This window comes from Pleurodeles waltl, chromosome 6 (assembly GCF_031143425.1).
Source record: "Pleurodeles waltl isolate 20211129_DDA chromosome 6, aPleWal1.hap1.20221129, whole genome shotgun sequence".
NCBI lineage: Eukaryota > Metazoa > Chordata > Amphibia > Caudata > Salamandridae > Pleurodeles > Pleurodeles waltl.
The window spans coordinates 820,415,288-820,439,638 of record NC_090445.1 but is presented as its reverse complement, the minus strand read 5'-3'; the positions used below and the strand labels follow the sequence as shown (position 1 = coordinate 820,439,638).

At 42.9% G+C, this 24,351-nt stretch overlaps 1 protein-coding gene across 2 annotated transcripts in view; it reads left to right on the top strand.

Moving 5' to 3' along the window:
* Positions 1 to 24,351, top strand: part of LOC138300280 (STE20-like serine/threonine-protein kinase) — a 310,793-nt gene that overhangs the window by 77,080 nt on the left and 209,362 nt on the right. For both annotated transcript variants that reach the window (XM_069239454.1, XM_069239453.1), the window contains exons 3-4: positions 383 to 431; positions 7,883 to 8,032. In XM_069239454.1, coding sequence (XP_069095555.1) covers positions 383 to 431; positions 7,883 to 8,032 — 199 coding nt within the window. The remainder of the gene's footprint in view (positions 1 to 382; positions 432 to 7,882; positions 8,033 to 24,351) is intronic.

Here is a 24,351-nt window from a genome sequence, read left to right as displayed (position 1 = left end):
GTAGAGGAGCTAGATTCTGGTAGAAGAGTTTGGGCTCTGCCGACATTATTGACCTCCCCCTAATGTTACTGTATTATGCACGGATAACCTGACTCTGGGGAGTTAAATGCACCTTTCTACGCATTACAGTTTCTGAATTCTGTCTGTCCTATGTAGCATTCTTACCATCCTTCCTTCCTGTTCCTCATCCTTCTAAGGAAAGACTGACATAATAAGTTAGTGTGTCTTTTTTGGAGTTTTGTGGTGCTTCTTGTTATGTGAGCATGTTAAGATACTCGAGTATAGCTTTTTGATGAAGATTAACATAACCAGTCTATTCCCTCTATTGTTCGCTGCACTTGAAACTTGTCTAAATAACTGTTGATTTCTGTTCTCAAAACAGATCCTCATTGAATTCTGTGCGGGTGGAGCAGTTGATGCCGTAATGTTGGGTAAGTAGCTGTTCATGTATACCTGCTGCTGGAAAACAGAGTTGATCTTTAAAGCTGTCAAGCTCTTTTGGCCTTTGCTAGAAAAATGCTGTAATTTGCAGTTGAGTGTCATAATGTTTACTAACTGCTGTAATCACCTGTAGTTTAGTAAGGACGTTTCTAATTTGCAAAATCTCTTCTTGATAATTGGAATTGGAATGAAAAATTACCGAACACAATTATTCTGTGTTGATGAAAGTAGCAGGAAGTGTTGAAGATTCATGCGGCCACACCCAGAGAGAGGCAATATGCCGAAGATTGAGGGGGTAGGAAGTGGGTGAGGCAGAAGGGGGTTGAAGAACGGTCATTGGAAGGGAAGAGAGGGGAGGGAATAATCAAATGTTTGTCAAGGTTCATTTTCCACGCATTGTTTTAGGAATATAGAGCGAGGAGACTCTTTGATATAGCATGCAATCTGAGGATCTAAAACGGAAGGAAGAAACCATTTTTTTTTTTTCATGTGAGATAGTCCTATACATTTAAGTGCTTACTCATAGGCACTTGAATCATTCAATCATCTGGCCCAGCAATAAAAGGTGTTTGATTACACAATCAAACAAATAGGAATAATTTGTCACTAGGGTGACCAGATGTTTTTTAAAAATTGTTAAAGGACAAGCAATAGAAATAGGACTACCACTGGGCTGCTAGCATGAACACAAAGACATGTTTACAATAGCAGCCCCTGCACCCCCACCCCAATCAAAATATATGGGATACTTTTTCTTCTCTTCCACACCTTCTAATTAACATGTTATCACTACCAGGCCTTCTAAATGTTTATGCCACAACACTAGGCATTTTTTATGAGCAGCTGATGCTCCTGGCATCTTGAAAAAGACCTTTAATTAAAAACTCACAAAGCTGGCTTATCTTTATCTGCTACATCAAGAACTTTGCAGAAAACGTGTCCCATTTGGAATATGACGGTAAAGAAAACAAGATGTAGGGGAGTGTAAACAAGCAACAGAATTGGATGCATTTAATCCCTAGCTGTAGTATTAATGAAATGGAAACTGGAGAGAACTGGGGCTTCCATAAAACAGATGCTCTTAAGATGCTGGCCTTGGGTATTGTTTAGTACAAGTAACATATGGTCCTGTTGGGGCATGACAGTTTCATGAAGAATAAAAGTTTTTAAGGACTACTGCGGTTCTTCTTGGGGGAGGGGAACATCAGAAAAGGAATATACTGTACTAAAGAAGTACATCAAAAGAGATTAAAGTGTGCTGCTTCCTTGGTTTAGGGCAATAACACATTTGGAAAATATAAATATATTATAATGTGGTGCAATAGTGACAAAGTGTTCGTGCAATGTGACAAGTGAAAACATTTGTGACTGAGAATATAAGATACAAATGAAAATCAAATATAAAATTGTAGTTCAGCATTAATCTGCTCAATGTATGCCCGAAATATTGTGACTGTCTATTCCCATATATTCCGGGCAACACGTAATTCTCCTTGAATGCCCTTTAGGGATGTAACTCAGTACAAGCCAATAATCAGATTTTCGACATTCGACCCAGACTATCGCAGTTACTTGGAACCATCAAATGTGTATGTGGGGCAACCTAAAGTTGCACGAAAAACAGCTCTCCTCTGTGGGCTTCCATATATTATGTTGGCAGAAGGTATGCTCCTCTGAAGGCTAGTAACCTTCGCCTTGCAGGTCTAACACTTAACAGCTCTATGGAGTGCCGGAAAACACGCACTTTCAGGGGCATCAGGAGGGTGTGCAGTTCGGTGGGGGGGAAAGCCTTGCTCGAGTGCTCATCCGTGTACTTATCAGAGTACAACCAGCAATACCCCCGCATAATATGCCATTTAACATGTCATTTCCCCATTGTGTACACGCCTATTGTGTTACTTAATTACTCAAGAGGGTGGACTTGTGTCAGTTGTCAGGAGGCACCCAACAGCCTACCCCAATATTACGGTCCCTTCCATTCTTGTGTTGCGCATATTATTTCCAGCAACATTCAAGGTTTTTATTAGCCCAAGTGCTGGTAAACCCTCAGAGGACCTTTGAAATGTTTTTCCTTTTTGAGGACTTGTGTTGTAAGAAGCTTAATTCATAAGTTCAGAGGCCAGTGTAAAGAAGTCCAGATGTGAGAGGTAGTAATAGAAGAGTGTATTGGTGATATTGCATGTGATGAAGTAGATTTGTAAAGATTTGGCGAACGAAAAAAAGCTTCAAATTGACATGACTTTGTGTGTTATTGTCAATTAGCATTTGTTTCAATTTGAAACATTTGAGAAAGTTCATTTTTTAAAAAACAATTACATACCTTAAATATATTAGGTATGTATATATATATAGTTTATTTTTCTTTTATAAATGTAAAATATTTATAGTACACAACATCATATTGTACCTTCCTCTATAGTGTAAAAAGTGTTCAGGGAAAAACCCTCCCTACTAAATAAGCATTTAGAAAAGGGGTTGGTTTTGTCTTGCCCAACCTTGTTTCCAGAGCTCAGACTGGTACTTGGAAAATATCTGCTTTAGGCAGTGCTTAAGTTAAAACAAAATGAGTGCCAGTTTCCTAAGCTCTGCTCAGAAGTCTGTGGCCAGCATTATTAAGTGTCAGCACCCAAATCCCAAGGCTGAGTAACCTGGAATCCACCTCATGCCTCGCTAATTGACTACCAGACACACCCTGCCCCTTTATCTCAATTTTGCAGGTTCCTGTTTTCTCCCTTTGTGAGGGTTTTCCCTTTTTCTCTATCTTTTTTGTGTGTTTTTCGCTCTGTTGCTTCTGGGAAATAACCAATGGGGAAAGTGCTGGTTCCCAAAAATCAGTGCCGGTGGCCCCCACCAGCAACCCCCTGCTCAAATTAAGCTCTGATTCTAGGTTATAGAAGGAGAGTTGGCTAGTCGTCTATACTGATTTACAGATTGCATACTTATGTTAACCCTCACTAGATCCTCTCTTTTGAGCCTCTTTTAAATTAAACGTATCCAGTCATGTTTATTTTCTTCCCTTGGCATTATCATACCATGGCTATACCCAGTGTGACAGAAGTACAGTGAATAAGCCAGGGCCAAAATTATGCTAATGTGAGCAACACCGTGCCATGCATGGCCACAATGTATCCTGCATTACGGCCCTGAAGAAAAGGCCAGCATGTCAGCAGATGCCCACAAAATGTATAATTTCCACCATTGTAAAGAGGGCACCCATAATGTAACATAAATTGCCTCAAGCATAACAATTAGGCCATTATTGAGCAGCATGGTGCAATAGGTAAATACAATATGCCCAGCATTACCACCATAATACCCAGGACTGCTGCAGTTATGCCTGGGTGAGATGCATAGTTGAATGGATGCCACTGACAATCTAGAAATTACCACTATATGCCAAGAGGAAGCATGTTTCCGACAGTGGGCAGCATCCCATGGATACCTATATGTTGAAAAGAAACACAACCACAGTTTGGGAGTGGCATCATCACATGGATGCCCAGAAGTTGGCAAAATTGCCACCATTGTGTCAGGGTTAGCTCTGCGCACCAACATACAAATACTCATACACCTACTATCAGCAGGGCCGACATACTCATGGGCAGGCACACACTTACTGTGTTGTTGACATTCAGCTGCTGTTCTGTACTGCCTCTTATCTCCAGACTGCTTCTTTCGCATCAACTGTCCCATGAGGAAGAACAGGGTTGAGGGGGCAGTCTTGGGTGGCTTTATGCTTGGGCAGATGCTTGTGGCCAGGATTAACAGCTAAGTGAAAATGTCATTGGGGCAAGCAGAACACATCCCAGGCAGCCTGGGGGGAGGGCAAGTGAGAATGCCTGGGGGAAGCAGGAGGGTTTACATCGAAGTGTTCGGGCAGCCAAGGGCACCAGTCGGCCATAGCCACTCCTGGCACGGGAGAATGAACAGACAGGATCTCCTGAGAAAGGTGTCAGTGTCTCGGGCAGATAGGAGAAAAGTGGCAGGTCTTATGGGAGGAGGCAGGAAAGGAGTCCACCAGAAAGCGTCTGATGGAGGGAGAACCAGTGTTGACACACACAATCTGGGGTGAGGGGGTCAAGGGAGTGCTTGTGGAATATGGAAGCAGGTTTAACTGGCGTGGCTGGGTTGCTGACAGGAATGCTTTGGGCTGATGTGGAAGGGGCTGATCAGCTAAGCAAATATACTGTCCAGAGAAGCACCGAATACACTTCTTTAGTGAGGCTGCTGAGACGGATTCTCTTCCCTGCATCAGTGCATACAAGTTAAGTACATTTGTAGCAGATGATGTGAGGATATTGCCAGCAGAAGGGACTCCTTGCAGTGCAGGCAAGAGATTTGTTTTCCCCCTCCCCTGCATGGCAGCATATTGTACGATGCACACTAGCAATGTGGTATTCAGCCTTGATTTAAGAACCTCTAGATGTAATATCTGTAATCTGATTTGTCATTTTTAGGTCCAGAGTACTAGGCTGTGCTTTCACTGTCTATTGCGAAGCATATTGTGGTTTGCCAAGAACATAGAGGGGCTTGGAGCCCACCAATTGCTTTCCATTGGTAGGCCTTCCTTGTCACTCACATTTGTCTGTTTCAATCGATGCCCCAGCTTGTTAATCTTGTGTTGCGCATGGAGCATTGCCTCTTTACAGTCTGTTTTATTGGCTGGCATCACTTCCACTTGACGCTTTCAAGCACTACTTTTTTTTGTATGCGAAGTACTCCATTAGAGTGCGGGGGGGCGAGGATTTAATAAATGTATCTATCTATACATGAGACAGGTTGCTTCATAAATCTGTTTGTCCTGTAAAAAAATAAAAATCCACTAGTCCCTATGGGGTCTCGTAGTGTGGTAATACATTCTCATTATATAACAGCCTCTCTAATTATTCCAGTGCTCATACTATTCTAGAGCTTGAGTACTAGCAATTTTCTTATTTGCCACCTTCCCGCAGAACTACATACTGTGGCTGGAGGTAGCTGTCGGCAATAGTTCCAGTGTTGGAATTAACTTTTGAATCTGTACAAGCCTACTAACTCCGCTATTTTAGGGGTTTACCAGCTCTTCTTTAACCTTTTCCTGCCTGTACTGAGAGGTTCGAAATGTACTCCTGACAAGGACAGGGGTAAAAAATTTGGGGTGGGGGGGGGAGGAGCAGTTGGAATGGAAGTGAACTTATAAACGCTCAGCAGATCTTTGCATAGGCAAATCTACACATGCAGACAGTGCAGTTCTGAAAACTTTTCTAGGAGTATGATTTCCTAGCCTACTTCTGTAAATTTTTGTGAATTCATGAAAGCTGTAAATCTGGACTAATGCAAGGGCATATTACATGGGTGCACTTTGAGGACTTTCCTTTTGTTTTTATGAAAGTCTCTCTCCCTCTCCCCTACTCTTTCACAAGCAGCATTACTGCACACAAAGTAGTTTTGCTCAGTGCCAGGGACTACTGTGGCAATGTGTGCATTTGAAACTAAAAACTATTTTTGCTTTTTGCCACTGTCTCATACCGGTGAGGGCCCAACAGCTCCCACAATAATAAAGTTTTACACAAATCATGTCAAAACAAGACACCCATTAACAAAATCATAAGGTTGACCACCAATGTCACACCTATTCACTTTGCGAGTGCTTGTTTATTTTTCGTATTTCCCATGATCTTGTTTAAAACTGATTTTCTGTTGCAAACACTAGCATTTATCAACACCTTTTACGAAGTGATGCTTCAAAGAAGCAATGCCTATAATTTCGCAGTAGTTTAGCAGAACGTTTTGTTTTCTACTGGCATTTTATTTTCATAGCAAAGAATGATCAATCCTGCTTTCAAGCTTCTACAGATATTTGCATCTAGTAAGGGAACATGCCGGGAGCATTATACAAATCCTCATATTGTTAAACTGTAGATGTGTGTACACATTTGTATACTGGAACCACTGTAAGTAGTGCAGTCAGAGTTTAAAACATTTCCTTGAAGCTCTTACCCTAAATGTAAAGGCTTTGCATTAATGAGACATAAATTCAAGTTTGGACAGCATTAACATATGGATACAAATATTACAGTAACCTCAGACAGTGCTCTTCCCAGATCCATAATATGGTACTATAAACTGGCAGCCAAAGGGTTTATGCTACAGTGGGTTAGGCCTGTTTCTCTAAAGGACAAAATAAACATGAACATTTGCTGTCCTCGGCCCCAAACAATATGTCCTGTACGTTGGGCTATAAGAATTTCACACCTCTGACTGCATGTATTTTTTAGCAGCCTCTCACCTTTCAATCTGTATCGCTGTCTGTCGCCCGACTGCCTCTCCCCGCCGCCCCCTACACTCGCCCATGTACTTCTCCCCATTGCGCTTCTCCCCATTGCTTCCCTTCGCCCGTGCCCTCCAAGTTGCTATCCCCCAGCCCCCACGTTGAAGTTGGTACTGCCCACAATCCCTTCCCCATTGCTTTTGCATCTTCTCCATTTCTCCCACAAACCTTTTGCTTCCGCATTCCCACTGGTGCTACTTTGGTGCACCCTACCTTACCCTGTGGAATGTCGCTGTTCGCTGGCTCTCCTCTGTATTGCGTCATTATCCCGTCCTCCCCATTTAAAAAGAAACACCCACTTATCTGTGTTTTTTTCTTTTTAGCTAGCAATCCAACTCAGATCAATAACGAAAAAGGAAAAAAAAAAAAAAAAAACAACCATACTATCTTGTGGGCGTGCAAATGCTTTTATTTTTTTTATTTTTATTTTTTATAACTTTTAACCACACTGAACAGCATTGCACATGCTATGCGGTGTGGCTAAAAACTATTTGCAAAGCCAGTAGGTCAGAAAGGAAATAACAGTTGACTTTCCCAGTGCTTGTTTTACTTGATTGCTGAGATTCGCTATGCCCTTGTTATCTAGATAAAATTAAAAGTACAGCATTTGTATAGTGCACAATGTGTTAACCTGTTTCTAGAATTTAGCTTTGCCATTCTCACTCGTGTGTATGTGTGTGTGTGAGAGATTGCAAAGGAACATGGTCTGTGTACAGGTTCAGCGGATGCAAAGTTTGCTTTTAATAATACAAGCAAATGGACTTATCTAAATGTGTGGATAAGAGAGTTATTGCTCTATCCAAATACAGATAATGTTAGAGGTTCTTCTGCCCCACTTGGGATCTGTACCTATACCTTTCTAGTCACTGTGGATGAGTACGTATTGGCAGTGTTTCAGTAACACGATGAGGAGTCTGTCTTTCTTAAAATGTTTTTATGCTGGCATTCCCCTTTAACTGGTAAGCCACAAACTCTAGCATCTGTGATGTTTTTCCTGCAAAATACACCACAATGAACATTTATTTTGCTGTGAGACAGAAAAGACAACAGTTTGTTGGACTGTAAGCATGATCGCTTAACATAAACTGGTAAAACTAATATATGGTTAATTTTGTGATTTATTTTTTTCAGAGCTTGAGAGGCCATTAACTGAACCTCAAATTCGTGTAGTTTGTAAACAAACATTAGAGGCCCTTGTCTACTTGCATGAAAACAAAATTATTCACAGAGATTTAAAAGCTGGCAATATCCTTTTTACAATTGATGGAGATGTAAAACTTGGTGAGTAACTAAAATGTAAAATAATGTAGCTGATCTGTCTCTTTAAAAGATGCACCTGTCTCTTTGATGGCATATGGATTCATATCATATTGAGTTAATTTTCTTCTTTTAACAAAATAATTATTGATACGTTTTCAGGGAGAACATAAATAAATCCAACATAATCAGGGGTATAACATGCCCACAATGCATAATGAGCTATCCACGGGTAAATAAAGGACTTTTTTTCACAAGAGACCTAAATTAATATAAATATACAACAGCCTACCCAGATGACAGTATAATATTCATTTCCCCACACTGCGTTGATCTTGATATTATAATCCATTATGTAGGTGTGCCCATCCTTGACTGAATGTATCTTAGAGTCCTGCTCCAAACATGTTTCTCCTGCCTATTAGTAATTGTTGCCTCTAGGACCTGATGATTTTCTCTCTGCTCTCTGTTTGAATCAACCAATGTAAGTATTACTATTTTTTGTAAAGTTTCAGCTCGGATCATGTCGTCCTCATCCACCTTAAATCCATCCAAACCCCTCATACGTCTTTCTTCACCTTTGCCCATTGAGATATCTCCCTGATCGATGCCTGTATTGTTGGTCCACAACTGGACAGCCTTCGAACGGCTGTTTTTTTCTTTTTTTTTTCCTCAAACAGCTGAGGCACAGTAAAGCAGTGGTTTATTTTCTTAGCTTTGGGTGATGGGATAATCCCTAAAAGGCGATGTTGGTCCGATAACTCTGTGTTAATACCTTACACTTTCCTCTGTCTCTTAACTATTTCTCTTCAATAGGGTTCAACTGCAGATCAACACCAAGTCATATGTAGAACACCTGCACCTAGCACCTTGCATCTAGGACATATATCGTGCCTAGCAGGGAAGAGTTTTTGTAGCGTAGTAGGTGTGAGATAAGTGCAGTGCAGTATATAGAACAGAGCAAGTTTGAATTGAGCATTGCTAGACACATCTTTCCTTGAGTGTGTTTTACTCCATTCTTTATCTGATAGAGGCTACTTTAAGTCCTCGTCCTGCTTTTAGCCTCTAGGAGTATTTGGATTCTATCTTTCTCTAATACATAATACATACGTGAGGCCAGGCTTGCGGCTGTCCCTAATATTCAACAAGACTACAGGTGTATTTGTTTCCTTGGCACTAAGGGGAAACCCATCCATATGCCCCTAATCGCTGTGGTCAGTTTGGCGTACTGCAAAAACTTGACAGTGCCTAAATTACATTGTTGTTGTGCTTCTTGAAATGTAAATGTTTTCACTTTCATATAGCAGTCTTGTTAAGTTGTATTTTGCTGTTTTTACAAATGATGATAGGCTAAGGTCATTGGCCTTTTTACTGGCCATGACTGTTCCATTAGCCAACCTCTTGTGAGTTACCTGCTCTCATGCTAATATGAAGTGTTAATTTAACAGCTGCCCTTTATCTGTTACTTACTTGGCAGGCTTGTGCAGGTAAGTTGTGCAATTTTGGAGACGCCCAAATGCTAAAAAAGAAAATGTCACAAAGAAGTTAAACAGGATCTTTCCAGAGTAACATTGTCCTCTCCATACATGGTTTGGGGAGTGTCAGTGAAGCCATGTCCCAGGGAACCTGCCCACATCATGCCCACAGGCTTGCTCTCTGGATTTAGCCCCTCCAAGGTATGGATTCTCATTCACCACGTTTATTACAGTACTTAAACGTCTGGTAACCAAGAAATTAGTTCTGATGGATACATCTTCCCGCATACATCTTACTTTATTAATTATCCTTCCAGTGCCCAGAGTGTACTGAAAAACATTTCCCAGCAATGTCTGTCCAGCTCTGTCAGGTGGTGGTATTCATCAGCTTCAGCAGCTGTTTCTCGGGACATGACAACACCAGAGTTTATCAAGAGACAACTGCTGCTGTGGTGTCAGATTTAGTTTTTTACACCACCTAATCAACATGGGTCCGGAGCTTTTGCTGTGTCTCACAAACAAAATTCTGTTGCATTAGGCAGGAGCTACATCAAATTTCTCCCTCAAAACTTTGTTTCATGCTACATGAAGATTCCCCTTTTGTTTCCACATAACTGGCTATGGTGTCTGGGATTGGAGAACAATGCCATGCCAGCAATTTTTTGCCTCATGCACCCGAAGGGCACCAGAGAGCGAGAGGCCACACTTGCCAATGTCGGCATAGAAATCCCAAGTAAAATCCCTTATCTGTCAGTAAGTCACCTCTGTGGAAATGATCGCCCCAAAGTTTTTCTCACAAAACGTCCCTATGGAAGGGGAAGTCCCCTTCATCCTTGAGAAAACTGTAATGATCAGAGGCTCAAGGCAATTTCCAGACACCAAACTTCTTTGTTGTTGGAGTATATACCAATGCCTACATTGATCAGGCTGCAGTTTCTAGGTCCATGAACCAGTGTAGGTTAAGGTTGATTTCTCCCTGGTGCGCTTCAGGAGCAGTGGAGCTACACCTACACTCTGGACTTAACCTCCTCAGTATATAATTCAGTCAACAATGTAAAAAGTTGTATGGTTGCTCAAGGGCAATACAGAGACAGCTGTCTCTCTATGTCCAGGCAGAGGACTGCTCATTTCTGGGGAGGGGTAGATCTAGGGGGCAGTAGCTGCAGCCTGCACTTCCCTCTGTTTGCTCTGCTGCTTCATAACATTTTTGACTTCCTCCCTCTGGAATTATCTTTTGGTGGGGTTGTGGAGGGTCTTTTTCCCATTAGTTGTGAGGCAGACAAGAGAGATGGCTCTGTCATCTGTTTAGCTAACGTACAAGCACTATGCCCTGAACTTGCTGTTCCTTTCTCCAGATTTCCTCCTTCTATCAGGACTACTGTCGAGCACATGCTTCAATTTTGAAGGCAGAAGTCCTTGCCCTTGTGAACAAAGGGACCACAGACATGTTGCCACTGAGAGAAAAGGGCACAGAAGTTTATTCACTCCATTTTGTGGTCCCCAAGAAGGGCAGTCTTCTGAGACTCCTTCTAGATCCTTGGCTTCTGAACTTGTTTGTTTGACAAGACAAGTTCAAGATACCGTCTCTTAGCCAAGTATACAGGCCATGAATGCAGTTGACGTTATGGCATATTTATGGTGCCTATTTACATCTTACAGTTCTGCTCACCAACTGACTCGGGTACACTGTAAGATACAGGCACTGCCAGTCAACATTTCTACCATTCGGGCTAACTACTTTCATGTCTTTATGAAAGTGGTGGCAACCTTATTGCAGTAGTTATGTCTATGTATTTCTGTACTGTTACAATTGGTTCATTAAAGTGGGGTCAGTGGCTCTTGTCCGGGATCATCATCAGTGGATAATGTGTCTCTTCTATGGTTTGGGTTTTTCTGTTGACCCCCAAATCTCCACCCCTCTCCCATGTAGAGGCTAACCTTCATAGTGGCTGTGTTGGGTCTGATCCTCATGAAGACTTTTTCTCTTCCTCAGAGGATTGTGGTTATTGTGATTCTGAAATTTCTGGCTCATTTCTGGACCCCATTACTGCAGGTCTTGTATCTTCTTGGTCTCATGGCCTTGTGCGTTTTTTGGTTCTTCATGACAGTTGGTGGACGAAAGCTCTTGAGTGGTGTCTGACATATCAGCGGCTCCAACAACTGGAGAGTCTCTTGGCTCAGCTATATTTCTTCCACTCTTTTCATCCAGACCTGCACGTGTGGATAGACCCCCTTCAAACCTATGGTGGGTTTACCCTTCAGCTATCAACAGGCTCAGGCTTCTATGGTCACAGATTCCTCGTCTTTGGGCTGGGTACCCATCTGGATAGCATGAAGGCATGTGACCTTAGGTGCCCATCAGTGCAGATTTTACACAAAAATGTGTTTGAGCTGGAGGCAGTCAGTCTTGCTGTTAAGGCAGGTCTCCATTCTATCTTTGGACACCCCATTACAACACCAACAGACCTGGTGGTGTGATATTGTGGGCTGGATGTTAGAAGGCAATTTGCATGCGGAAGTTGACTCAGCGGCAGGGAATGTCCTTGGTGTCTGCTTATCTAGCAAGTGCCATCAATGTGAGGGCAGAGTCTCTCAGTCACCACTCACTGAAGGACCACTATTAGTAATTACATCCGGAAGTGTTTCTTCCAAGTTGGGGTTTCTATGTGTGCATCTCTTCACCATAGCCTGGAACAGGAAGTGTCCTGAGTTGTGTGCCATACACTTTTTTCTGAATAATTCCTTGTAGATGCTTTCAGGTTCAGCTGGTCTCAGGGCCTACAGTTCTCTTTTTGTTAAAATGTACTGCGGAAAGTACCGGAGGATCAAGTGCTTTTCCTAAGGACTACAGCTTGTGTCTCAGACACTCAGTGATGAACACTTTGCCCGAACTGTATAGCATGAATTCCTTGGTTCAACCTGCACTACTCCTAGCCTCCTCTGAGGGAGATATTGCTGTGCGAGTCGTTGATAAGATGTGAAATTTGTTGGTATAGGTGTACATCAGAAGTAGTTAATTTTCTTCAGTAAGAATATGTTTAAGACCTGTGTGGCTGTAGATAAACATTCTGTGCATACTCCTGCCATCTAGTGTATGGTAATTGCTCATGAAGAACCATGGATAAATCAGGCACACAGACCCAAGGTCGCTCAATCTTGTGATCTGGTCCTTAGGTCTTAGATTATGGATACCATAACCTTCCTCCTGAACGCATGAGCATCTTTAAACAAGCATTTGCAATGCACTAGGGTCTCGCATTTGTCGGAGTTACAGCTGTTCACAGTTGTAAACCCCCAACCGGATTTTTCTTGCATTTAAAAAAAACAAAACAAAAACAGCGCGATCGTGCTGCTACAGTTCACACTAATAATACCTATTGGCAAAAGTGCAATTAACTGAGTAACAAGGTCGATAGTATGCGAAGCGCTGGACTTCTGTCCAGTGAGATCGCGCTGAGAAAAAGTAGTCCACAAACCCAGCGAGCCTCACATGTTTTCTGTACTTGGTCGCTGCGCTCGAGGAGGGCTAACCACCGGAAAAGGCATGATGTATGCATGCCTTCCACTAATCATAAGAAGCTGATTCCAACAGGCAAGCCAACTTGCCAATGAAAGACACTGACGTGACGTAGACGGGGCTCCGAGCCCTTTTCTAATACCTAGAGCATCTCGCAGGCTCGACCCTAAAAAGCACACAGGCCTACCACACATGCTTTTTACGCTGCCAAATGGAAAGGCTTTGTCCATTATTGATGCTCTAACCAAATCGCCTCTTTAACTTCCAGGGCATTGTCTGCTTCCACTTTCATTTGCAGACGTGTGGTCTGGCCTTTACCTCCAGTCACCTTCACCTAGCTGCATTAGTTGCCTATCCTCAGAACAGACAACACTTTTCCTTCTTCCACCTGCCAGTCATCAAGGCTTTCGTGGAGTCATCCTACCCCAGACCCCGACGTGGAACCTCAACATTGTCCTCACAAGGCTAATGGGTCTCCAGTTTGAGCCCCTTCACTCTCTATGGAAGTGGAACATCCTTTCTTCCTTGAGGTGGCATTCCTCAATACTTAGGCACATAAGTTAGCTTCTGGCATTAACACTAGAAAAACCTTTCTTTTAGGCACTCAGGGACAGGGCTGTGCTGCGCACAATCCCTAGATTACCTCCCAAAAGCGGTCCTTTCTGTTCCACCCTAACCAGTCCATTGACCTTCCTGTGTTCGCCCCACAACCTGCCTCGGTTACAGAACTGGCTCTCTACACCTTAGACTTAAAACAAGGCCTCATGTGCTATTTCGGTAGGACACAACCTTTCAGGAAGCCACAACAACTCTTTGTTTGTTTCTCTAAGCCACATAATGGGAAGGCCCTGTCCCAATCAGGCATAGCTAGATGGACAGTCAAATGTATCCAAACATGGTACATTTTGACTGTTCCTCCTAGAGCCCAATCTACAAGGGAAAATGTGGCCTCCATGGCCTTCCTAGGCAATATTCCCCTAGCTGACATCTGTAAAGCAGCTTATCATGCCACACACCTTCCCAAAACACTATTGTGTGGATGTCCTGGCTTGCCAGCAAGCCAGCGTTGGTCGGACAGAACTCTGTACACTGTTTCAGTCCTCTGCAGCACCCACAGGCTATCTAATGCTTTTTTTTTTTTTTTTTTTTAGGAGGGACTGCTTTACTGTCTATGCAGAGCATGTGTATCTACAGTCACACATGCCTTGAATGGAAAATGTTACTTACCATGTAAGCATCTGTTTATGGCATACAGTGCTGTAGATTTACATGTGCCCTCCCTCCTCCCTGGACGCTTGTGGCTTTTGCAGTAATCACTTTTTTACATTTCTATCTTTTTGCATGGACATCTCTTTTTATCTTCATATATTGCTTCACTCCACTTCATCCTCATGTGCTATGTGGGAAAACAATCTAAGAACGGAGTCGTTGCCCATGTGGATTACCAGCAAAAGGAGAAGTCACAAAACCTTGTGACTCAAAACATGTCTTCGAAGAAAAACAACTTGCACACATCCGGGCTTAACACTAGACGCAGGGGTATGCACAGAATTTGAATCTACAGCACTTCATGCCACAAACAGATATTTACATGGTAAGTAACATTTTCCTTCTGGTGAATATATAGTTTTCACAGGATTCCTCACCACCGGCCTTCCTCCTCATTTGACGAGTTAGTACTGTGACTAAAACGATCCCAAGGTATGCAAATATGTTATGTGCTCAGCTTTTCGATGTTGTTGCTCTCTGTTAGTCTCTGCCTACTTGGGGTTTGGAATAAGTCCAGGAACTGACACCAGCATACTGGTTGTTGCCTAATATACAATGGCATCAAGTCTGGGGGAGTTGTGGCTTCTGCTTCATGTGGTCATGTGGCAGTTCTGTACAGCCATTGCTGGATAAAACATTTCCAGGCCAGTCTGGAACCGGGAAGGATAATTCCTGAGATGAGGCATTTGCCGGAAGATTATGTGGCAATGCAGAAGCTCGTAGTGGTGGAGTATCATTAAAATCCTAAATCTTAATTTATGGGCTTTCTGACAGTGCGGTTGAGTTGCTGTTTCCCAAAATGAACATCTAAGAACCCCTCAAGAAATGAGGTACTGTGCTTTTCAAATCGGTCATTGTCAATGACTGAGCAACAGCATGACCTCATCCGCCTCAAACTTACAAACCAATAGGAGGAAAACCAAGCTTGTCTCATTGGCCTCAGTGGCTTCTCCAACCTCTTCAAAACGTTTGTACACAAAACAGGTAAAACAAATATATGAATAAAACAGATCAGCAATCGTAAATACACAATATAAATGCAAGCATAATAATAAAAGAGGGAAGTAATAAGAATTATTATATAAAAACAATGATAAAAGGGACCAGCCTTCATAAAAATAACAGGGGCAGTATAACAATCGTATTCGATTGCCTATCAGTTGTGAAAAATCCTTCTTAATTTTAATGCTTGCCAGATTAAATTCGCCACCACCAACATACCAAGGGAGACTGCAGTTGCTGGAGGAATGACAACGCTAGTTGACCCTGGCAAAAGTTAAGTAGTTTACGAAGTGGCAGAAGGAGCTTTTTCCTGGGTCTTAAAATAAAAAGGACAGAAAAAGGTAAAATGCTAATTTGACTGAATAGATTTACCATCACATAGACAGGGCGTAAGCTCTGAAAGCGTGTGACAGTTCGATGGATAATCCGCCATCATTGGGAGATAATTAAAGGAAATCTGGTAAAAAGATAGTGGTGTTGATGATTCTGGATCATGGATAGATACATTTGGGTCCCTACCTGTGTGTTTGTCGCTGCTTATACTTTGATACTGTAGGTTTGTTACGATTGGCGGCTTTTCTAGAGGTCGTAGCTTTCTCCATATATTTCTTTCTCACCCTTGATTTTGAGCAGCTGCTACATGTACTAGGCCAGGTGCCCATCTCCAGAAACCCAATATCATCTAAGGACCCTTTGACATTTACAAGCCATGGGATGTCCGCTGCTACAGACAGACTTAAGCAGCCTCCAATAACGATGTGAATTACTGGGGCAGACTCCCTGGCCCAAATAGATCGCCACAGGAGAAGCGGTGCCAGTTTGATTTTGTTCTCAGTGCAGGGCATACCAAGTTCCTCGTGGCACCTAATGGTGGAACAACCACGAAGTATAGCTAATACTTCCTTAAAAAAAGTGTTTTCTATTCTCTGTAACCCACCGGTGTCCACCATACCCCATATACCTGCCCTATTGGTCGTGGTAGACACAAACTTCGATGTATAGGCAATCAGTAGCTCTTTAACGGGATTAGTGCACAGTTTTTTTTTTTTTTACAAACGTTCTGCAACCCCACTGTGTTCTATTAGACACCATTGGATTCCGTGTAAAGTTACTCTCGACAAAGACACTGAGGTAAGCAAAGGCAGTCATCATCTTCTCAACTCTGACATTGCTAATACGGAAAAGTGGGATTGTCTTAGGGTGCTTACCACACCTCATAATAATTCTTTTGTTTGCATTAACCTGTATGTTGAGAGCCCTCATAAAACTGATGTAATTGTCAATAAGCCCCTGTAACGCTCTCCTTGTTCTTTCAACTAAAACTGCATCATCCACGTAGAGCAGAATCAGGAGGGGGTGAGTTCCCACATAAGGGGTATCTCTTGATCTGGAGGTAAGTGCTGCCTCAATTCTGATTGTGTAGAGCAAGAAGACACAACCTTGCCTCACTCCTCACTCTATATTGAACAAGTCCGTACACTCACCATCCTTTCCAAAACACTTTAGTCTTCGAATATAGTTGTCTAATGAAGCTAATGATATCTTCCCCAATACCCATCTCAATCATAAGTGCCCAGAGCTTAGAGTGTGTAACACAGTCAAAAGCTGCTGATAGGTCAATGAAAGCCATGAACAAAGTGCACTTCTTAACAACCACATATTTTGCTATAACCTTGCTTAAGTTCAGGCACAGGTCATTGTGCCCATTCCCGTCTTAAACCCATATTGGGTATCTACAAGAATTTTATTGGTGTGTGCCCACTCATCTAACCTTTGGAGCAGGATATAACTTATTATTTTGGCTGGCGAGTCCAAAAGAGAAATGGGTCTATAATTCATTGGTTGGGTCCTATTGCCTTTTATAAATGGGGGCAATAACTGATCTTTTCCCCAAAAGAGGTGGGCTGACCTTTGCAATAGCATTAAAACGTTGATGATCAATGGACCCATAACTCCTGACAATCCAGGTATACAGCCGCAGGGAACCCATCCAGGCCAGGTGCCTTCCCTCTACAGCTCCCCGTAAGGACCTCCTCTAGTTCGAACACCAGAGGCATAGGAGCGGCCTTGTTTACCATATAGACCCTACTCACTACAACCCCCTGATCACATGAGTAGATGTTGGAGAAATGTTCAATCCAATGCAGATCCTGCACATTAATCTCTGTGGAGTGATCTGACCAATCTCTAAAATATGGGGAGCTCAGCACCCTCCAGAAGGTGGCGCTGTCTTTAGTTTGACTCGCTTCCCTAAAGGACTCCCACCCCTTCTCTGATACTCAGCCCTTGCCCTTTTTTATCAGGCCTCTATCCCTCGGCTCGGCACATAAAGCAGCATGGAGTTTAGCAAGGGCTTTAGGTAATTCCGAATTAAACCAGCCCCCAGGGAACGACTTCGCTAGATCAGGTACTCTTATGAATTCTAGTCTTATGTCTGTAATATCCCTAAAAGCCTACTTAATCTCAGTAGGTTCGCCTTCCATGTCAAGACATCGGGAAAAGGCCAATTGCTTGTCATGGAGCAGGGAGGGCATAAAGATGTCCTTGCCCACCTTGGCCCATTTGATCGTAAAACCATTTTTCCTTCCTAGGATCGGCCTATACGCTGTTGTAGTCAAAGGCTTTTTCATTCCCACCGCCTTCCAACTACACCACAGCAATGCATGATCGCTGAAACCAATAAATTCAGCCTTGAATCCCACCAGAAAGGTCCCCCAACAACATTGAACTAAAAATGTTGTCAATAGTGGAGGAGCAGTTCCTACCCAGAAAGGTCAGTACCAGTCTACTCCACTCCCTTCTCCCAATATTTTGTGAATATATTTTACAACAGAATAATTAAGGGTGTTACCATACTTGTCATGCCTAATGCGCACCATTGACTCTTCATTACTATCTGCTAAGCCACAGCTCACTGTTGGAGATATTAGACTGTGATGGGCGTCAGAGCCTCCAATCCAAAGAAGCGCCACTGGTTTCTGCTGGTCCTGTCTGTAGTAATTGGCTTAGATGATCTCAGTTTAAGTGGAATGCTCACTATGCTTTGTCTTGGGCTGAGGTCATCTATGACCTCATAGTAGAACGTGGAGTGGGAGATGAGAAGTGAGCAGAGTGAAGAGCGGGTTGTTCATGGTTGCTGGTGGATGGGATGCTCTAATAAAAGGACCTACATTTCTTACTGGTAAATTAGTTGGAGTGACTCTTTTCTACAATGGCGACGAGGGTCTGAGGAGCATCTCAACACAAACGATTACTTTGAGGATTCTGGCCATTTTTTAAGCTTTTTATTTGGAAACCTTGTTTTCTCCATTTTTTAATGCTGTATGATCCGGTCCTTGAACTACTAAACATTGCTGTTTCTCCTAAGGACATTTGCGAGATTCAAGATTCACAAGGAACTTTCATTTTTTAAATTTATTTTCAATTTTTGCCTTACCTCTGCCAACCGTTTCTCTGTCTCGCGCTCCTTAGCGCGTTCTCTTCCTCCCTGACACGAGCAAGTCGTTTCCTTGAGAACTGAAGCCGGCGTTGCACCGTGCAAGAAATCTAACTCGCGCTCAGGAGGGCGAGAGTAAGTGTCAGCAGTTTCAGTTCCCTGACTCGCGCTTGTAAGGAAGCGAGTGTTATAGTTTACAGCTAGTCGCATTACATTTAACTCACGTTCAGGAGGGCGCGAGTAATTTCAAGTGCCTTTGACAGAGGAGAAAGGGAAAAAGGACGACTAGGAAACAAGATATATTTCCTATAGAAAATAATCTGATTAAACCAAAGTAAAACAAAGACATTGATGTACCTACATGTGAAATTGGATTCTTCAAGTGGTAACTGGCCCGGTTTCAGTTTCTATGTGTGACATTGCAGCATCTTGGTGACATCCATGTATTTACATAGGAATTAGAACTCTTGAAGTTTAATCTATTGCAGCAAATTGTCTCAAGCTCTTCTGGTTACATTTTAAAATATAATCAAAGTGGTAAATATATATGAAGGAATATATTGGTTTTAATACAGGCTTTATATTAACCTTACATGATGCAGAATATCCCACCACTTCCTTTCTTTCTAACTACACCTGGCGAACCACCAATAAAGTGGTCTAAGTGGAAGAAATCATTTCTTTATTATTCCAGACTTTGTGGAACGAATTTATCTAATGAAAGAAAAACAGCACTTCTTATGCATTGTCTGGGCTGTAAGGGTCAGGAAGTATATGAAGTATATGAAAACTTGCCAGATCCTGGTGAAGAGGCTAGAGACCTTAATGAGTTTGAAATGTGTTTGAAGAAACTTGATTTGCATTTCTTACCTGAGATCAGTACTATTTTGGAGCGTTTTCATTTTGGCATGAGGGAGCAGAAAACAGGTGAAAGTATTGAGGAGTATATTACTGCTCTTAGGAAACTTGCTTCTACATGCAACTTTGGGAGCACGATTGAAGAAAGGATCCGTGATCAGTTTATGTTAAGATGTGCAAGTGACAAGATCAGACAGGAGTTATGGAGTAAAGATGATCCGACTTTGCAAGAAATGATTATCCTTGCCAAGAGTGTGGAGCACACCATGGCTTGTGTGGAAGAGCTGGAGAAAGAAGAGAAAGTTGATGTGAACAGAATTTCTACAAAGAAAGAACCAATTAGTGCAAAAGGTTGCAGCAGTGATCGAGAGGATGGCAAAGTTGACCAGGGAGTTGCGAACAGATTTAAGGATGATAGGTGTTTCCGTTGTGGGAACTTAGGACATTATGCATCCTACAAAAAGTGTCCAGCTGTTAACTCAATATGCAGGGTATGCAACAAGAAGGGACATTTTGGTAAATGTTGTAAATCTCAAAGAAGTCGGACCGCAGTGAAGGTAGTTGATGATTGCATTTTGACCGTTTCCATGGGCACGGAGAAGAAGCGACACACTAAGGACATAGTAACCATTCTAGGAGTGTCAAATGAGATGTTATTTGACTCTGGGGCCTGGTTGACTTTGATCTCCAATGAAGTTTTTGATAAACAACTGAGTCATTTAGTGGAGTTAAAAGATCCTGACATTGTTCCAGGTGGGTATGGAGGTCGGGTCATTGATATGAGACGGTACTTTGAGGCTGAGATAAGCTTCAAGACAAACACTATTTACGGAACGATTTATGTTCCTGTTAAAGGAGATAGTGTTATAAGCTGGCCTCATCAGAAAGAGTTGAGAGTCATTTCTTGATCCAAATTCTCCTTTGCCAGTTATGATCAAGGAAGGCTATGTAAATCCAAAGGAAAGCAATATTGTGTTGCTTAAAGTTGTTATGTGAATGTATTTTGTTTCTTATGTTTTCTTACTCCTTTAGTTATGTACTTCTTATCTCAGTGTAACTATTTGTAATATAGTTTCCTTGTGTAGTTTCATTGTTAAGAGGGAAGATGTGTAGTAATTGGCTTAGATGATCTCAGCTTGAGTGGAATGCTCACTATGCTTTGCCTTGAGCTGAGGTCATCTATGACCTCATAGTAGTAGAATGTGGAGTGGGAGATGAGAAGTGAGCAGAGTGAAGAGCAGGTTGTTCATGGTTGGTGGTGGAAGGGATGCTCTAATAAAAGGACCTACATTTCTTACTGGAAGATTAGTTGGAGTGACTCTTTTCTACACTGTCAAAACAGTTGTTATAGTAATTATTTAATAGAAGATCCAATTCTCTGCCTAGGTCAAGTAGGGTGCACTGAAAAAGGGGGACTCGTTAAGGTGCATGGTAACTTCGGAGTTTTTAACAGACATAACCAACCCCCTTTCTGCCTTAGAGGGGCATGTGTCTGATACCCATGTATATCACACTTGTCAGTCACCCCTGTCTCTTGAATGCAGATGATCCGGTCCTTCTCCACTAGCTCAATCCAATCAGGGTCACTGTAAACACTGAATGGTCTAGGCCTAAGAAAGTAGTAAGCCAGTTTATATCTTTGGCAGTTACCTGCTTGGTGGTTTCAAGCTAGACAGGCCTGGGTTGTGGTACACTTGCTAGAAAGAAGAAGTACATAGAAATATGAAGCCGGGGGAAGGTGTAACCTTTGTAAATCGACACTCGCCCTTCTCGATGCATCAAGTGTGGGGCCCTTACCAGCAGGGTGAATATTCTCCTGCCCCAAAAGAGCACCCTCTTGCTGCATTATGGGTTATACCAGGGCGAGGAGGTGCTGTAATTTTATAGACGGTCATAGCTCTAGCAGCCTTTACAGCCCCCTTTCGTGGTGAAGCATTTACCCCTGAGGATACCACATTCCTACCCACCCTGGCAAAAGCGGCATTAGATGTTTGCTGTGTGTCACTATTACTGAATCTATCTTCCTCTTCCCTGCTTAAGTCAACGCAAGGATGTACTTAAGGAGTTCAACATGGTATTAACACTCAGGTGCGCCATCAACCTAGACAAATTGGCCTCAATCAAATCCAAACAGTCCTGTTTCAAAAGAAGTTTCCTCATAAGTTTGACTCTGGCACACAGAGTTCATCATTGTTGTTTTGGGCCCCTGTTGGACCTGCCTTCTCCTGCATCTCCATTGTCCCTTTAAGCACAACCGCATGTCTTTTGTGCGTGGGCCCTTCCTTCTTTTTTTACTGGGAGTTTTCTTGATGATGGCAGAGCAGGACAATCAGTACCGGAATAAGCTAGAAACTGAATAAACCCTAGGACCAGCTAAAAGGCACAAGAGCTGCAGTGACAGCTGTACACTTACCAAGCCCCCTCCCCAAACCCCTTTGGGTTTGCTGGAGCTTCCATCCTGCTTCTGGTTCATTTGACCAGAAGCTGGCAACACACTTGATTTGCCCCCCCAAAAGGCTGTAGTTTCATCCTTGCTAGTTTGCTCATCCACCTGCCTGTCATCTGCCTTCTGCTGCCTACAGCTTTGTCTGCTTGCCTCTGCGAACAGTTCTGCGAACAGTTCTGGGAGCAGTGATGGGGAGAGGAGGCCTTTTCTCTGCAGCTGCAAAAAGTCTATTGCTACACCTGTCCAGATAACTGCCTGATAAGGGCATCTTATGCTGACCTTGCTTATTTAGTTCTGCAGACACTGTACTGTCTGGGATTCTTAGAGAACCTACCAAAATCTTCTTGGCTACCATTAAGAAAAATACGGATAATAGAATCCTTTTTTAGCACGTTTGAAGAGATTCTTCTAGCAGTAACAGAGTAACATCCATGTAGAAGATCATGAATATGGCTTTGGCACTGCAACTCTCCTGCAGGGAGTAATGCCCTATTCCAGCCATTCAGCCTGACCTAGTGGAGCGCTGATGTCAGTTGATGGACATCTATTCCAAGCCTGCTGTAGTCTTCCTCTCACGAATGACATCTCTTGAGGTGGTGGACTAATGCTCCAAACCTACTTTTTGGATATCTTTTGATTTTTATGTCTGTTGGACACGCGGACGGCAGACTTGCCTGGGTGAAGATATTGATATTTTACTCCAAATAAACATGGAGTGATAGAAGTTTCCATGGCCTTAGAGACCTTCCTCCTAGAAGTCAGAAGAGGATATTAAAGACACCAACAACACTGATATGTCTTTCTGTTAAACCAAGAGGCCTGACTAAATTTCATTTCTTATCTCCTAGTCCCTTAACCTCACCTTGACTTTTCCTTGTCTGTGAAGGTGTTATGCAACATCTATGCCTGTCACATTCTCTTGTTCTATTTGGACAGTGTAGGAAGAAGGATCTGTATATACTATACAAAAATGAGGTATAGTGCGCACAGAGTCCAGTGGATTCCCAGAGGCTTAAGGAAGTCTAAAGTAGATAGTACTAATGCTCTCTTTTGTGGTAGTGTGGTCGAGCAGTTAAGCTTATCTGAGGGTAGTGCATTTGTTGTACACACACAGTCAAGAAATAAGCCTCACACGTAACGATTAACTCTAGGCCAGTGTTTTATATAGCAAACAAATGTTTTGTTACTTTATTACTAGAACAAAAAGGTCTTTGTTGCAGGTAAGTACAGTTGTAAGTAGGTATCATGCACGTGTATCATACTTTGTTTAGATTATGCAAATAAAACAGTTTACAAGTAAGTAACACTTTTCAGTTTTAAAGGTTGACACTTGGTACAATTCCTCATAGGAACCAGTGCAGTCCTAGGGAAGGAAAAGGGTTAGCACAGTAAACAGGTAAGTACCCGACTTAAAGTCCCAGTGTTCAGGGTTAGGATATCCATAGGTCAGAGTTCAAGTTGACCCCAAATGGGCACCAGCAGCAACACAGGGCTGGCCGGGTGTAGAGGTCAAAGTTAGCATCAGGTTTTCAATGGAATCCTATGAGGTACTGGGGTCACTCGGAAGGGCACTGGTTGCAGGTAAGTACCCGTGCATTCAGGATAGAGGCCTGGGGGGGGGGTTAAGTCTGCATCAGGGGGTCGGTTCCAGAATCCAAAGGCTGGACAAGTAGAGGTGCCCACTGGACTTTGCTGGACTGTCTGTCGGATTCCCCAAGGCCAGGGGGCTGCAAGTGCAGGGGTACCTTTGGGCGTCGGAAATCTTCATCGGATCCGGTTGCAGTCAGGGTGGTGGACTTAGACATTGTAGGGGCATATTGCTCATGCCACTATGCCCTCACCTGTGGTATAGTGCACCCTGCCTTAGGTCTGTAAGGCCTGCTAGAGAGGTGACTTACCTTGCCACAGGCAGTGGTTTGTGGACTTGGCACCCTGGGAGGGATGTCATGTTGACTTTACCCTTTTCTCCCCACCAGCACACACAATCTGCAATGGAACTGTTTGTGTTTGGTGAGCCGTCCCTTAGAGTGGCACAATGCATGCTGCAGTCCTTAGGGAACCTCCCTGGTAACTGAGCCTTTGGTACCACTGGTACCAATTACAGGGGACTTAGCTGTGTGCCAGGGGTATGCCAATTGTGGAAACAATGGTACTGCTTAGGGAAAGAACACTAGTGCTGGGGCCTGGTTAGCAGGATCCCAGCACACACTCGGTCGCCTACAGTTGGCAAGCAGCTAATCTGTGTGTTGTCCCTTTCTTAGCAGGTGTAAATTCAGGGTTGCCGGTTAGGAGAGCCGCTGGTGTGGGGATAGTCATCCGCCTCCTGGATAAAGCTGACAT